The 12,032-nt window shown below is 42.7% G+C and overlaps 1 protein-coding gene and 1 long non-coding RNA gene across 3 annotated transcripts; both read right to left on the reverse strand.

The window, feature by feature from the left end:
* Nucleotides 1-1,069: 1,069 nt before the first annotated feature.
* On the reverse strand, nucleotides 1,070-3,358 carry LOC130374996 (uncharacterized). The gene is made up of 8 exons (XM_056581979.1): nucleotides 3,119-3,358; nucleotides 2,762-2,852; nucleotides 2,513-2,629; nucleotides 2,312-2,387; nucleotides 1,979-2,236; nucleotides 1,592-1,763; nucleotides 1,355-1,503; nucleotides 1,070-1,254 (listed from the first exon to the last, which is right to left on the reverse strand). Exons 1-8 carry the CDS (start codon nucleotides 3,355-3,357, stop codon nucleotides 1,070-1,072), a joined length of 1,287 nt encoding a protein of 428 aa, XP_056437954.1. The 5' UTR covers nucleotide 3,358.
* A 35-nt stretch (nucleotides 3,359-3,393) lies between these two features.
* On the reverse strand, nucleotides 3,394-5,698 carry LOC130375019 (uncharacterized). 2 transcript variants are annotated; one of them, XR_008893690.1, is made up of 4 exons: nucleotides 4,346-5,698; nucleotides 3,965-4,166; nucleotides 3,742-3,868; nucleotides 3,394-3,414 (listed from the first exon to the last, which is right to left on the reverse strand). It is a non-coding gene; the product is annotated as an uncharacterized LOC130375019 (long non-coding RNA). The 2 variants fall into 2 exon arrangements; XR_008893689.1 differs by lacking the exon at nucleotides 3,394-3,414 and having other exon boundaries at nucleotides 3,720-3,868; nucleotides 4,346-5,514.
* Nucleotides 5,699-12,032: the final 6,334 nt, after the last annotated feature.

Consider the following 12,032-nt stretch of genomic DNA (forward strand, 5'->3'; position numbering starts at 1 on the left):
ATAGAGTCCTATGAACCAACTTAAACAGTTATAGGCGACTAGAGATGTGTTGCATAGACAATAAACATGCATGCAATTTTTTATTTTCCAACCTATTTCCCTAGGCAATACCGGTACACTGCATACAGGCAGGCTATACGATGGGCTTATGGAGTTCTTGGCCTGCATATAAGGAAGCCTCTACCCTCCTGTCTGGTTTCAGCCATCAGGCAACAATTTCAGAGTGGTGACCAGACCCATCATGGCTTTCAATGGCCTCGTTGGATGAAGAATAAAACCATATTGGCACGTACAACATGAATACAATTATTTTTCAGTTCAAGAATTAACTCATGCTAGTTGTGTTGCGATCGCTCAACCGCCTTTAAAATGTTATAAAATACACAGAACATGTGAATTCATATAAAACAGTTTATTAGGTCATCCCAAGTAATGGGGATCGATTACTGAAAAAGGGACAGGTTGAAAGGCCTGATAAAGTAAACAAATCAAGAAAAAAAGGGTTAGGCACAAAGAAACCAACATAAAATAATCTTGCAATAGTGTGGTCTTACCTGAGGGTCAGCACTCACACAGCACATTCTCTCACTCACTCACGGACACATACATGCAATGATGTCACATAGAGCAGACGCATAGTGACACAGAGGTCCCTTTCGGATTCTTACCATTTTTTTTATGAATTATGGGGCAAATGGAGCTGTAATGGAATGATTTGTGCACACAACTAAGTAAAAAACCCAAGCAATAAAAACAAAACATGCGACATGCAGTGAGGCGGTAACCATGGTGATGCTGATAAAGGAATGAATGGGTTACAGCCAAAAATAACCAAGAGATAATGTTAGTCGACAGATGTTAGGGTCAGCGCAAGGGGTTAAAATGTAAGGTTATAATAAACTTCCTGGAACAATCAAAAAACCCAAGCAATAAACAGCACACAAAGAGAAAACAAAACATGCGGCATACAGAAAACCACCACCAGATAAAATAACATATACTTACTATATACATATATACATACTCACAACTAAATGATTGGCCTGTGTGGGAAAAAAACTATGCTAATTCAATTTTTTGTAGCGTGACTGCTGGCTAGATAGAGGCTGACGGCCTCCTCCTTGGGAATTTGTTCGAAGGATTTGGCGATGGGGGCGGGTGCACAGGCTGACAAATTGGCGCTAACCTCTTGAAGAGCCTTGGGTGAATCCATGTAGCTCTCCCGAAGAGCCTCGATTAATGACGTTGCATAACCTGCAGACATAATAATGATCAAATACTGTATAAAGATCGATGTCACAGATGTCTTGTGCGCAAATGTCAAAATATGATAGAACTGCATGACACTGCCTACCGTATGAGGCCTTCTCTTTGATGGGCACAACTACCCAGGCACCTTTTCTGAAACGTGGATATCGCACGCTATACCTCTCCAAACCATCGCTTCTTCGTGCGGTCTCTCTGTTCGCATTACAGTTGTAATGCAGCGCCGCTAAGAGAAGCCTACAGAATAACACATTTGAGAACACTTTCGAAACCTGGTGTATGTATGATCAAATACGGCATTGTTATTCCATTGGACAGCACTGACCTGCTATACATGCCCTGGTATGAAAACCCAGTGTGCTTGGGTGCGAAGTGCAGGATCAGGGAGTGGAAGGCTTCAAGGGAGTAAGTCTGGTGCTGCGGAGACAGCTGTCGAACATCCTTCAGTAAGGATGTCCTTGTGATGATACCCTCCAGTTTTACTGCTGCCATTGAGCCTGCAAGAGACCAAGATAGGTAGGCACACACACAGCAGACATACAAATAGACAGATATTTTTTCTCCAGTGGAAACACATGAAATTGTCCTGCATATGAATTATAGCAAACATATTTACAGTAAACAGAATGTTATGAGATCCCCAGAGTATGAAATAATGATTTAAATGGAAACCCTGTAGAGCATTCATAATGCCACATACTGTGTACTGTACCTGGTTCCAGCCACTCTTTATCTCGTTGATCCCCCTCCAGAGGGGCATGAGCGCAACTGGAGAAGGCAGGGGTGTCATGGTCGTGGATGTCCTGAATGTGATTCACCAAGCTTCTCCATTTGGCCTCCATCACAGCTGGATTGCCATCAGGGGTTGAGGCTGCAGTCCAGTACAGGTGGTTTACTGTGGCTGGCCTCCACAACTGTAGTTGTTCACACTGTCTGTCTTTTGAGGCTGTATCCAAGGCCTTCCCCAGACCTGGTTTAGAACAAATGGTATTAATCGAAATGCAATAACAAAAACTGCTTAAACGTTCCAATAATGGATACATACTTTTCCCAATGTGCCAGACATCAAAATAATGCTGTGTCCCTTCAGGGCACAGCTCTTCTCTCACCCATTTGGCAACCTAAGGAGTAAAGAGCAAACTTTTGTGGATGCTTGCACTGTCTGGCCCTCAGTGCATCAGCAAAGCACAAACGTCCAGCCTCAGTGAAATTCATAAATCTACATTATTTTTCTTTTTGTAAATACCTGGCGATGTCTGTCTGTGATGAGGGTTGACAAATGCAGGTCGTTCCGCCTCAGCAAGCCGATGCTGCGCTTGAGCCCCTCCATCTCACACCAAGAGCTGTTGGGGACCTCTGAGCTCTGCAACATAATATAAGTGTAAGTGTAGCCCTATGCATGGTTGTACACGTGGAAAAGTGCTATATTAAGATGCAGTCCATTTAACAAATTGCAGAGAGTGAATTTCTTTCTGTCTAATAACATCAGGCTTACCTGAACAAGCTGAACATCAACTACCTTGTTTACTCTGTCCTCTATCAATGTGTAGGAGCCGTACTTTGCACAGTGCCCTGGATAATCTGACCTGGGGATAATTAGAAATTAAAATTATGTTTCAAGTTTTTAATAACCAGTGTCTGTAAAGACAATCCACCATGACATCTGCAAATGTAAACTAAAGCCGCCCTGCATGATAACAAATAAAAAAAAAATGTGCAACTGGTCTATGAGCTCTCGCACAAACAAAGTGTGGAGAACAGTATTAGGATACAAAATTAACAATGACATGAGATTATTAAAGTCCATACCCCTTAGTGGCAGCTAGCATAGAATCAACAAATTCTGCTTTACCTGCAGTCACCAGCAACTACTAGGCCTCCATCCATTGCCTTGAGGTCACTAAAATTCTTGGCCTGCTCGTTCTGCCAGGCCTGAATGATGACGGGGATGGTGTAACGGCGCTGATGGCGAAAGAAAGTGCTTGCGCTGATGCACTGAAGGCCAAACAGGGTCATCATCCGTAATGTCTGGGTGGCCAAACATCCAGAGAAATGGATGGCCCCGCTTAAAAGGAGGTTAGAGGTTGGCATATTCCTGTTTAGGATCGGCTGGTTTTGACAGAAACGCTGGTAGCCACATGCACAGACCTAGATATTTAGAAAAAAAAAAACATGGCAATCAGTGTATAACACTCAAATATGATGGCATCATAAACCCACAGACTAAAGCAAGCCTGGTACATACATTGTAAATTAACTGGAAAGACTAATTTGAAAAAGAAGCAACGTCAGCACCAACCAAGCTAGCCATTATAAATCCACAAGATATTAGACTGTTATAGCAACTAATGTGGATAGGAGGATGCACTGATCACTTGCAATGAGCAATGTGGGCAGACAGTCAGGGCTATTCGATTTTAGTAAGATATTCTGATTTCGAATCAGATATGGCCTGCAGTGTAAACAAAACCCTACCTGCTCTATTTTAACAAATGTTCCTTCCTGCTGCACGATTCTACTATCTGACTTCTCACAACAGGCCGGACAGATGGCAAACAGGGCCATGAGCTCCTCTTGGCAAACAATGAATTTGTCAATGCCACTACAACAAAAAAGAGGGGGGGGGGTGTCAGTCAAACTACAGATGCACGAAAATGAAAATTCAAAGTTGGTCTATGTTGGCTTTAAATTATCTCACTTTTGGTGGGGGTCGCAAGTTTGAGATGGCTCCTCACACAACACCTCCTCATCCTCCTCAGACATCTGGTCTCCTGGTACCCATGATGCATCACTGATGACAGAGAGATCATCTTCTCCATCCGTTGGGTCAGGACTAGTGAGGGGGGTGAAAGTTTGTGTCCCCATGCTGACCATCTTGGGCTTCAGGTTCACTTGCACAGCTGTGGCAGTCAATAAACATACCCAAACAGATGACAATCATGGCAAATCTAAGCGGTTATGTTTTGATCTAGGTTATGTATTAATTTTAGCAATGTGTTTGGAAATTTCCTGCATGCATATAATTTGGCAACGTATGTTTTAGACAGCATATCAACCACTAAAAAAATACCAAGATTACCGTGAGACCTTCCAAGGGGCTTCAAAATACATTGTGTCCCAGTGTCACAAGTGGAGTAGGGCAAGGGGTCCTCTACCGTAGCAGCATTGACACCGTCCGTGGTCTCACACGGTGAGGCATCTGTCAACATGCGTAAATAAATTAGCGTCAGCGACACAGTCACGTCTAAATACATATGAAAGAGGACCGTAATAGTCACTTTCCATCAGGAAAATTGCAATTAAATCCATCAACTAAATAGAACACACACACTGTTGTGAAAGTCGCTTGATGAGCGCCACTGATCCAAACACTAGCCATGGCGCTTTCTAGTTAGATATGACAAGCTTTTGGACATTTACTTCAGGACAATTTTGTTTTGGTTCATATTCATGAATCACGAAATGTTCTTTTCTAATGTCAGACTGATCATGAGTCATGAAGGTAGTGGAGGCGGTGTCAAAGGGAATACGGTATGTAGTATACACAGGGCTAGCTAACGCACAGCTTGTAAACATTACCATGAGGCTTACCATAGCCAGCTCTCGCTTGCGGCTGGCGGCACTGATCTTGGTGCCTCTCGGTCTCGGGGCAGGGCAGGCAGAGAGATGCGTGTGCACAGAAGGCACGGCGTTCGGAATAAGCTGTGCCAGCCTCTTTAACCCGAGAGATACCATCCTGATATCCCCTTGGTCGTAATCTTCCTCCGTGAAATGAGCGCTGCAGACCTTGGAGTTCTTAGTGACCGAGGGAATAGAAAAATCTGCCCGTCTAACGCGGACAAACTGTACCCACTGTCTGAGGGTTGCCTTGTCCTTCGGAAAGGCATGGACCCTGTGTCCTGTTCGGCTAGAATTATTACACCCAGCACAAACACAGTTGTACACCATTCTAAAGCTACACCTACCTACCCACCTACCTAACTCGCTATGCTACACCTACCTACCCACCTACCTACCTAACTCGCTATGCTATGCTATCTGTCTGCCTGTCTCCCTATCTCTCGGTCTATATCTATATCGGTCTATATATCTATCTATTCTGTCTATCTCTATCTATCTATATGTCTGTCCATCTATCTATCTAGGCTATCTATATATGTATCTATGTATTTATCTCTTACTTATCTGTCTCTTATCTCTCTCGTACTCTGTACTATCAATGGGTCTCGAAGGGCTACGTCTGTCGTCTCCCTACCGTGACGTCATGCAACGGTTTCCGGGAGAAATGAGAAGCTATCGCAAACCGCTCCAATATGACCCACTTTTTCGTATTAAATTCCGTTTTGTGATACCCAACCACATTAAATACAATAGGTAACCATTAAAATGTTTATTACCAACAAGCAAATGACGCAAATCCGAAAAAAATTAAACCTGCACCATGGCCTTTAAGCTGTTTCCAAGTCCCAAACATTTGCATTAACACTCACAGGGGGGCCAAAAAACGACTAGTCAGGCTATTCGTTTTTCAACTGTATTGATACTAAAACACAAGTTTGACAGTGTCATTCTTGTAGATCAACTAGAGCAGACACACACACACACACACACACACACACAGGCAGGCGGGCGGGCGGACGGACGGACGGACGGACGGACGGACGGACGGACGGACGGACGGACGGAGAGAGAGACAGACAGACACACGCACACGCCCTTTGTGGTCCACAGTCCATATCATGCGTGTTTATCACCTAGGCCCCGGTAGCTAAACCTTAAAGGCACCCAGTGCAACTTTCGAGGCTTAAAAATAAACATTCAATTTCTAGTCTTTTTTACACGTAGTAAGTTTCAATAACTCCATACCATTACATATCGACATTCAAGGAGCAAAGATGAGACGTCGTTGTGTGGTGAGAACTGATACAAAATCGATAACAACAACAATGCCGCCATTTTCTTTATTTTTTGTAACCTACAATAAATAAAGCAGGCTTCCAGTCAATGGAAAAATGGCTTCTCCCCACCGGCGATTGTTGTTGTTTACGATTTTCTATCAGTTCTCACCACACAACGACGTCTCATCTTTGCTCCTTGAATGTCGATATGTAATGGTATGGAGTTATTGAAACTTACTACGTGTAAAAAAGACTAGAAATTGAATGTTTATTTTTCATTGAATGTTTACATAAAGTTGCACTGGGTGCCTTTAAAGTAGTGTGCTAATGCAGTTTTTTTGCAGAACGTGCATGGGGCATTGTTTCCTAAGCCATTGTTTCATAATCTTACGGGTGTCGCTCTGGCACCCTTGAGCATTTCTCCAAAATGATATCAGCCATGTGCATGGAAAATCCATGCATCCATGCATTTATATGAAACCTTTATAAAACAGAGGGCAATGTACTGTCCATGGTAGCGAAGCAGTTGGGATATGCTGCAATGCATGTTAGGACCAATCATGAAAACTTATAAACAGTATACTTTCATAAAACATATAGTTTAGTATGTTTAATCTGTTTTAGCCCTAACAAAATGTCTGCACGTAACAGCTGTCCAGCCTGTCCACTTATTCACCTAGAATGTATATGTGTGTTCTGCATGATATGGAAGGTTTCGGTTGATGCCATCTCACATGTAGAGTGCATAATTATATATTTTTAAAGAAAGAGATTTGATTTAGATAGGATAATGAGCTTAAAGGAGACATATTATGGTGTTTTCCCAACAAGTAAACGGGATATGAGTTTCAGAAAACATGTTTTTTAAGCTGTTTGCTGGAAATAGCTTTTAGGATAAAAGATCTTGCCTACCACTATTCCCCTCTGTTTCAGTCCCTTCAGAATGCACTGTTTCTGGTGTCTGTAGCTTTAATGCAAATGAGCTGCTGCCCATTGACCAATGAGCTGTCAGAGTGAACCACAGCATGGAGGAGATGGGATTGTTGGCGGTTGCAGACTCCCGGAGCTCTATATCTATGTAATATTATAATAATAATAATAATAATAATATATAGTTATTTATATAATATTATAGCTAATATCACGGCGAAAAGCTATGTGTGCCTAGGATGATATTATGAATTATAACGACTGCCTCTGACGTCTCTGGTACTTACACTACTTCAACAACTAAAGACTCGAAGTGGGGTTATCTCGGCCCTGGTTGAGAAGAATTGGGTGAAGGAACTTTGGCCTTGTCTCTCTGAAGTCCATATTGAACCGCGACATGGAGGAGAAAGGGATTGTACTCCCGGAGCTGAGCTGCCGGACTGCCGCCGAGCTCCCCCTGCCGGAGCTGCCGGACTGCCGCTGAAACTCAGCCTGGCCGGAGCTGCTGGACTGCCACCGAGCTCCCCCCGCCGGAACTGCCGGACTGCCGCCAGAGCTTCGACGCCAGTCTGGCAGCTCCGCCGGACTCCCTGCAAGGCAGTCACATGGCAAACAAGCAAATTAGACATCTATTTTTGCATGGAATATCCCTGCTTCTGAAATGCGCGAACATCTCGGCCCAGGGCTTTTCCGCTGGTCCACAAAATCTTAGCTATGCTCTAATTGGAGGGGGGTGGGGAAGTGGGAGGTTATATTAAAATGTGCCCCCTTCCTACGTAGGAGGGGAGCCGAAACTGACTCGCTCATTCATACAAACTTTTTTCAAAGTTTGTATGCGTGTGGGAGCACCAGAGACCCAAAACAACGCCCCGAATCCCAGGAAAAGTGTAGCTTTCATAATATGTCTCCTTTAAGATTTTGCTAAGACTAACCAATAGAAGACCTTCGAGTATAACTATTGCTACTTAGCTTCTAGCTCGGAAGAAACCGTCATGACGAACGATATCAAACTTACGTTAATGGTGTGATCCAGATGCCTCGGACACCAGCCTTCCGAGTTGCAGTTATTGCGTTCCTGTTCGTCTTTGTAATTGTGTCAGGAAATTGGCTAGTCGTTGTTTATTGTTGGCTACATTAGCCTCTTTTGCAAACCAGCCCGATAACAAACACAACTTTACATTGTATTGCACGCACAGCAAGACCGTGCAATGCATAAATTGGTGACCGGAATAAAGTAGCAATGTTATCAAGTTTGTAAGGGCATTTAAAAATGACATTAAAACGACTAACATGGTACAAATACAAAGAAAATAAATCTGCACGGGCGCAGCCATTTTTGTTAAGAGCGTCATCACTGCTCTCGGTCTACTCTCAGAATGCCGAGAGATTAAGACAAAAAGGGGGCGTGCCTCCGAGAAATGCCGCAAGAAAGCTGTGAGATTTTGGGCTTCCGACTCTGAAGGTTGGCGTCCGAGGTCTCAGGATCACAGCATCACAAAGACGAACGGGAACGCTATAAGTGCTCCGAGACCGGAAAGGCTGGAGTCCGAGGCATCTGGATCACACCACATTTCCGCGAAACGCCAACTTAAAGACATGACAAATCACTGCTTGCACTACTCACGCAGGTCCTTGGTGGTTCCTCCATGCCGTTGAACAATTACCGATAGCTGCTTCTTATTCTTTCGGCATGACTCACCTCTCTTTACCTTTCGGAAAATCAGATGCTACGGTGGAAATCCGCCCATCCCGCTGGAAATCCGCCCACAGGACCTCTAGGCAAATCAGATGCTACGGTGTAAAACCGCCCACAGGTGAAAATCTCCTGCTGATGTCCTGCAGAGACTCCTTACTCCCAGCGGTAAGGACAGACCGGCTGGGGCATGCACCGCCGTTAAAACAGTGGTGAATCGACGTGTTATGATTGTAGTAAATGCTTTTATATCTCTGAATGCCAATTTATTTCAGCTATTCAAAGGAGCTATTCAAAGTAAAGCTCAAAACGCACCTCTACAATCTTGCATTTGGAGTGTAAAAACGACAGATGCGAAGTGAAGACCACTCTGTTTGCTTGTGCTTTTCCTATTACATTATACATTCCCACTATGTACTTTTCCGTTCTAATTCACTATTCTGTCTGCTCTAGTGTGTTGCGGGACTGGATGCCTGGACTCTCCTCATGGATAACCAGCCATAACCCCGTCACCATTTTAATATGATGTGCATGTATTTACCTGTATGTCAATTGTGGCACCCATTGCACTCCTGACCATCCCTGGAAGAAGGGATCCCCTACACTGCGTTTCTTCTCAAGATTTCTTCCTTGCTGATTTCAAGGGAGTTTTTTCTTGCCCGTGTGGGGGCATGGGTAAAGGGGGGTGTCTGGTAGATTGTTTTTGCAAGATTGTCAAGCAAAACCTTTTCTATCTAGCTGAAAATAAATGTAGAAAGTGGTCAAACAAAAATTGATCACTTTTGACCATGAGTTTTAAAATTGTGGAATCTTCAAAGTGCTTTATTCTATTTAGATGATGGTGAATTATTTATTTTTTAAATAATAGACTAATATCCATGTATAATATCATAAGCTTAATTAGCTGACAGAATAAGATCCTTTTAAAATAAAAGTTTTGTTAACAATCTCAAATATTTCTCTCTCTCTCTCTCTTTCTCTCTCTCTCCCCCTCTGTCTCTCTCTGTCTCTTTCTCTCTCTCTGTGTCTCACTCTCTGTCTCTCTCTCTCGCTCGCTCTCTCTCTCTCTCTCTCTCTCTCTCTCTCTCTCGCTGCTGCAGAGCACTGGTTCAGTGGAAAGATCAGAATCAAACGGCATGAAAGGAGCAAGAAGAACAGCTCTTTGAGGTAAAGAATGCACATTTGAACATTCATTCAAAAGCCAAATGTTTTGTGCGTGTGTGTGTGTGTGTGTGTGTGTGTGTGTGTGTGTGTGTGTGTGTGTGTGTTTTTATGTGAATTTGAAAATCTCATCACTGCGATGTGGAGAGGAGTCTATCTCACACCCACACATGCACACAATAGATAAATGCGAGTTAATTATCAGAGATAATGGCACTCACCGACGTAGATGACATACGTCATACACATATGACATACACACATGCTGCATTGCTTGCTGGTAAGATAGTGAGTGAGAAAGAGAAGAAGATAGAGATAGAATTTATTAAATCAAAAATACAATATGAAATTGTACAAGAATGGTATTCAACGATTTCACCAAAATGTTTCACTTTTAATTAAAAGATTCTGCAAAAGGTTCATATTGAATCAGTCAATTTGTTTCCATGCACAGCTTAATCCGATTAAAGCCGTAGTCCTGCATACGGCAACCATCCCTTTCGCCTCCATATCGCGGTTCAATCTGGACTTCAGAGTCAAAGCCAAAGTTCCTTTCCCCCAATTCCTTCTCCACCGCGAGGTAACCGCCACTATGAGTCTTTACTTCTTCCGGAAGTACCAGAAAGTCGGAGAACCCGACGCAGTCTATAAGATTTATAATATCAGACAATATGCCCGTCAATTCGCCCGAGTGCAGTGGAAGAATAAAGATTGTAAAAACGTCTGAAGAAAAAAACATTTATTTAGACAGAAGTTACTACTTTAAAACCTCGTTGATGATCAACATTTAGAAAACATGTTCTTTTAATTCAGCCTTGGGTGAAATCGAAGTGTAGTGTGTACTAAATGCATGTTGATGATGATACACTTCTTATAAGGGGTAACTACATTGGCATCGGAGCCACCTTTTTAAATAAATCGCTGTTTCTTGTTTTCCGACGGCGACAACAAAGCGACTAGCATCTCCTTCTACTTCCGGCTCACGGCCCCCGGAAATTATCTCGAGTATGCGCAGAACTCAAAATCCAATTCCAATTCGATTGACTGTAAGAATGCATGCTCAATGCGACTATCAATCAAATACTAGGGATCTTATGGTGTTTTCCTGAATCCTCTGATGCCAGCATTCCGAGTTGCACTTTTGACGTAATTTCCAGTCTCGGAGCATTTATGCGTTCCCGTTTGTCTTTGTGCTTGTGTCATGAAATGGCTTGCCGTTATTAATTGTTAGCTACATTAGTCTCTTTAGCAAACCATCCCGAAAATAAACAACACAACTTTACATTGTATTGCACTAACAGCAAGACCGTGCAAGTCGACATTGCAACATTAAAATGACCACTGTGGTACAAATACAAAGAAAATATAATCTCTTCACAGGCGCAGCCATTTTTTTTGAGAGCGTCATCACTGCTCGGTCTACTCTCAGAATTCCGAGAGATGAAGACAAAAAGGGGGCGTGCTTCCGAGAAATGCCGCAAGAAAGCTGGGAGATTTCTCGACTTCCGACTCGGAAGGCTGGCGTCCCAGGATTCAGGTACACACCATTACTCTGATTATGAGAAACCCAATTCGATTTGATTTCAGTTAGAAAGTGTATACATGCATCTTAATAATCCAATCATAGTTGGACTAACCCAATAATTCGATTTTCTTGAGTGTCATGTAAACACACTGACCGACAGCGTATGCTTTCACCATTGTAGCACTGCTGTTGTCAGAACTCATCCTTCTATCAAATCTGAAATCTATTTAAACAACAAATAGTGGGGTAACTTCTTGATTCTATAAATTCTAAATTTTCACTGCTTTTATATTTTGCATAAAGTGCTTCACCAACAATAACTAAAATAAATCCACTTTGTTACATAAGACCCTCCACCTTGGCATATAGTCATTAACCATTAACTTGAAAGGATGTCAGTGGTTTTGTTTATTGTTTATTGTTTATTGAATGGATCCCCATTAGCTGATGCCGAGGCGGCAGCTAGTCTTCCTGGGGTCCATATAGGAGCATACAATATAAAACATAGAGAATACATACATTACCAAAAATTATACAAAAGATAATGAGTACAACATAC

This window comes from Gadus chalcogrammus, chromosome 21 (genome assembly GCF_026213295.1).
Source record: "Gadus chalcogrammus isolate NIFS_2021 chromosome 21, NIFS_Gcha_1.0, whole genome shotgun sequence".
NCBI lineage: Eukaryota > Metazoa > Chordata > Actinopteri > Gadiformes > Gadidae > Gadus > Gadus chalcogrammus.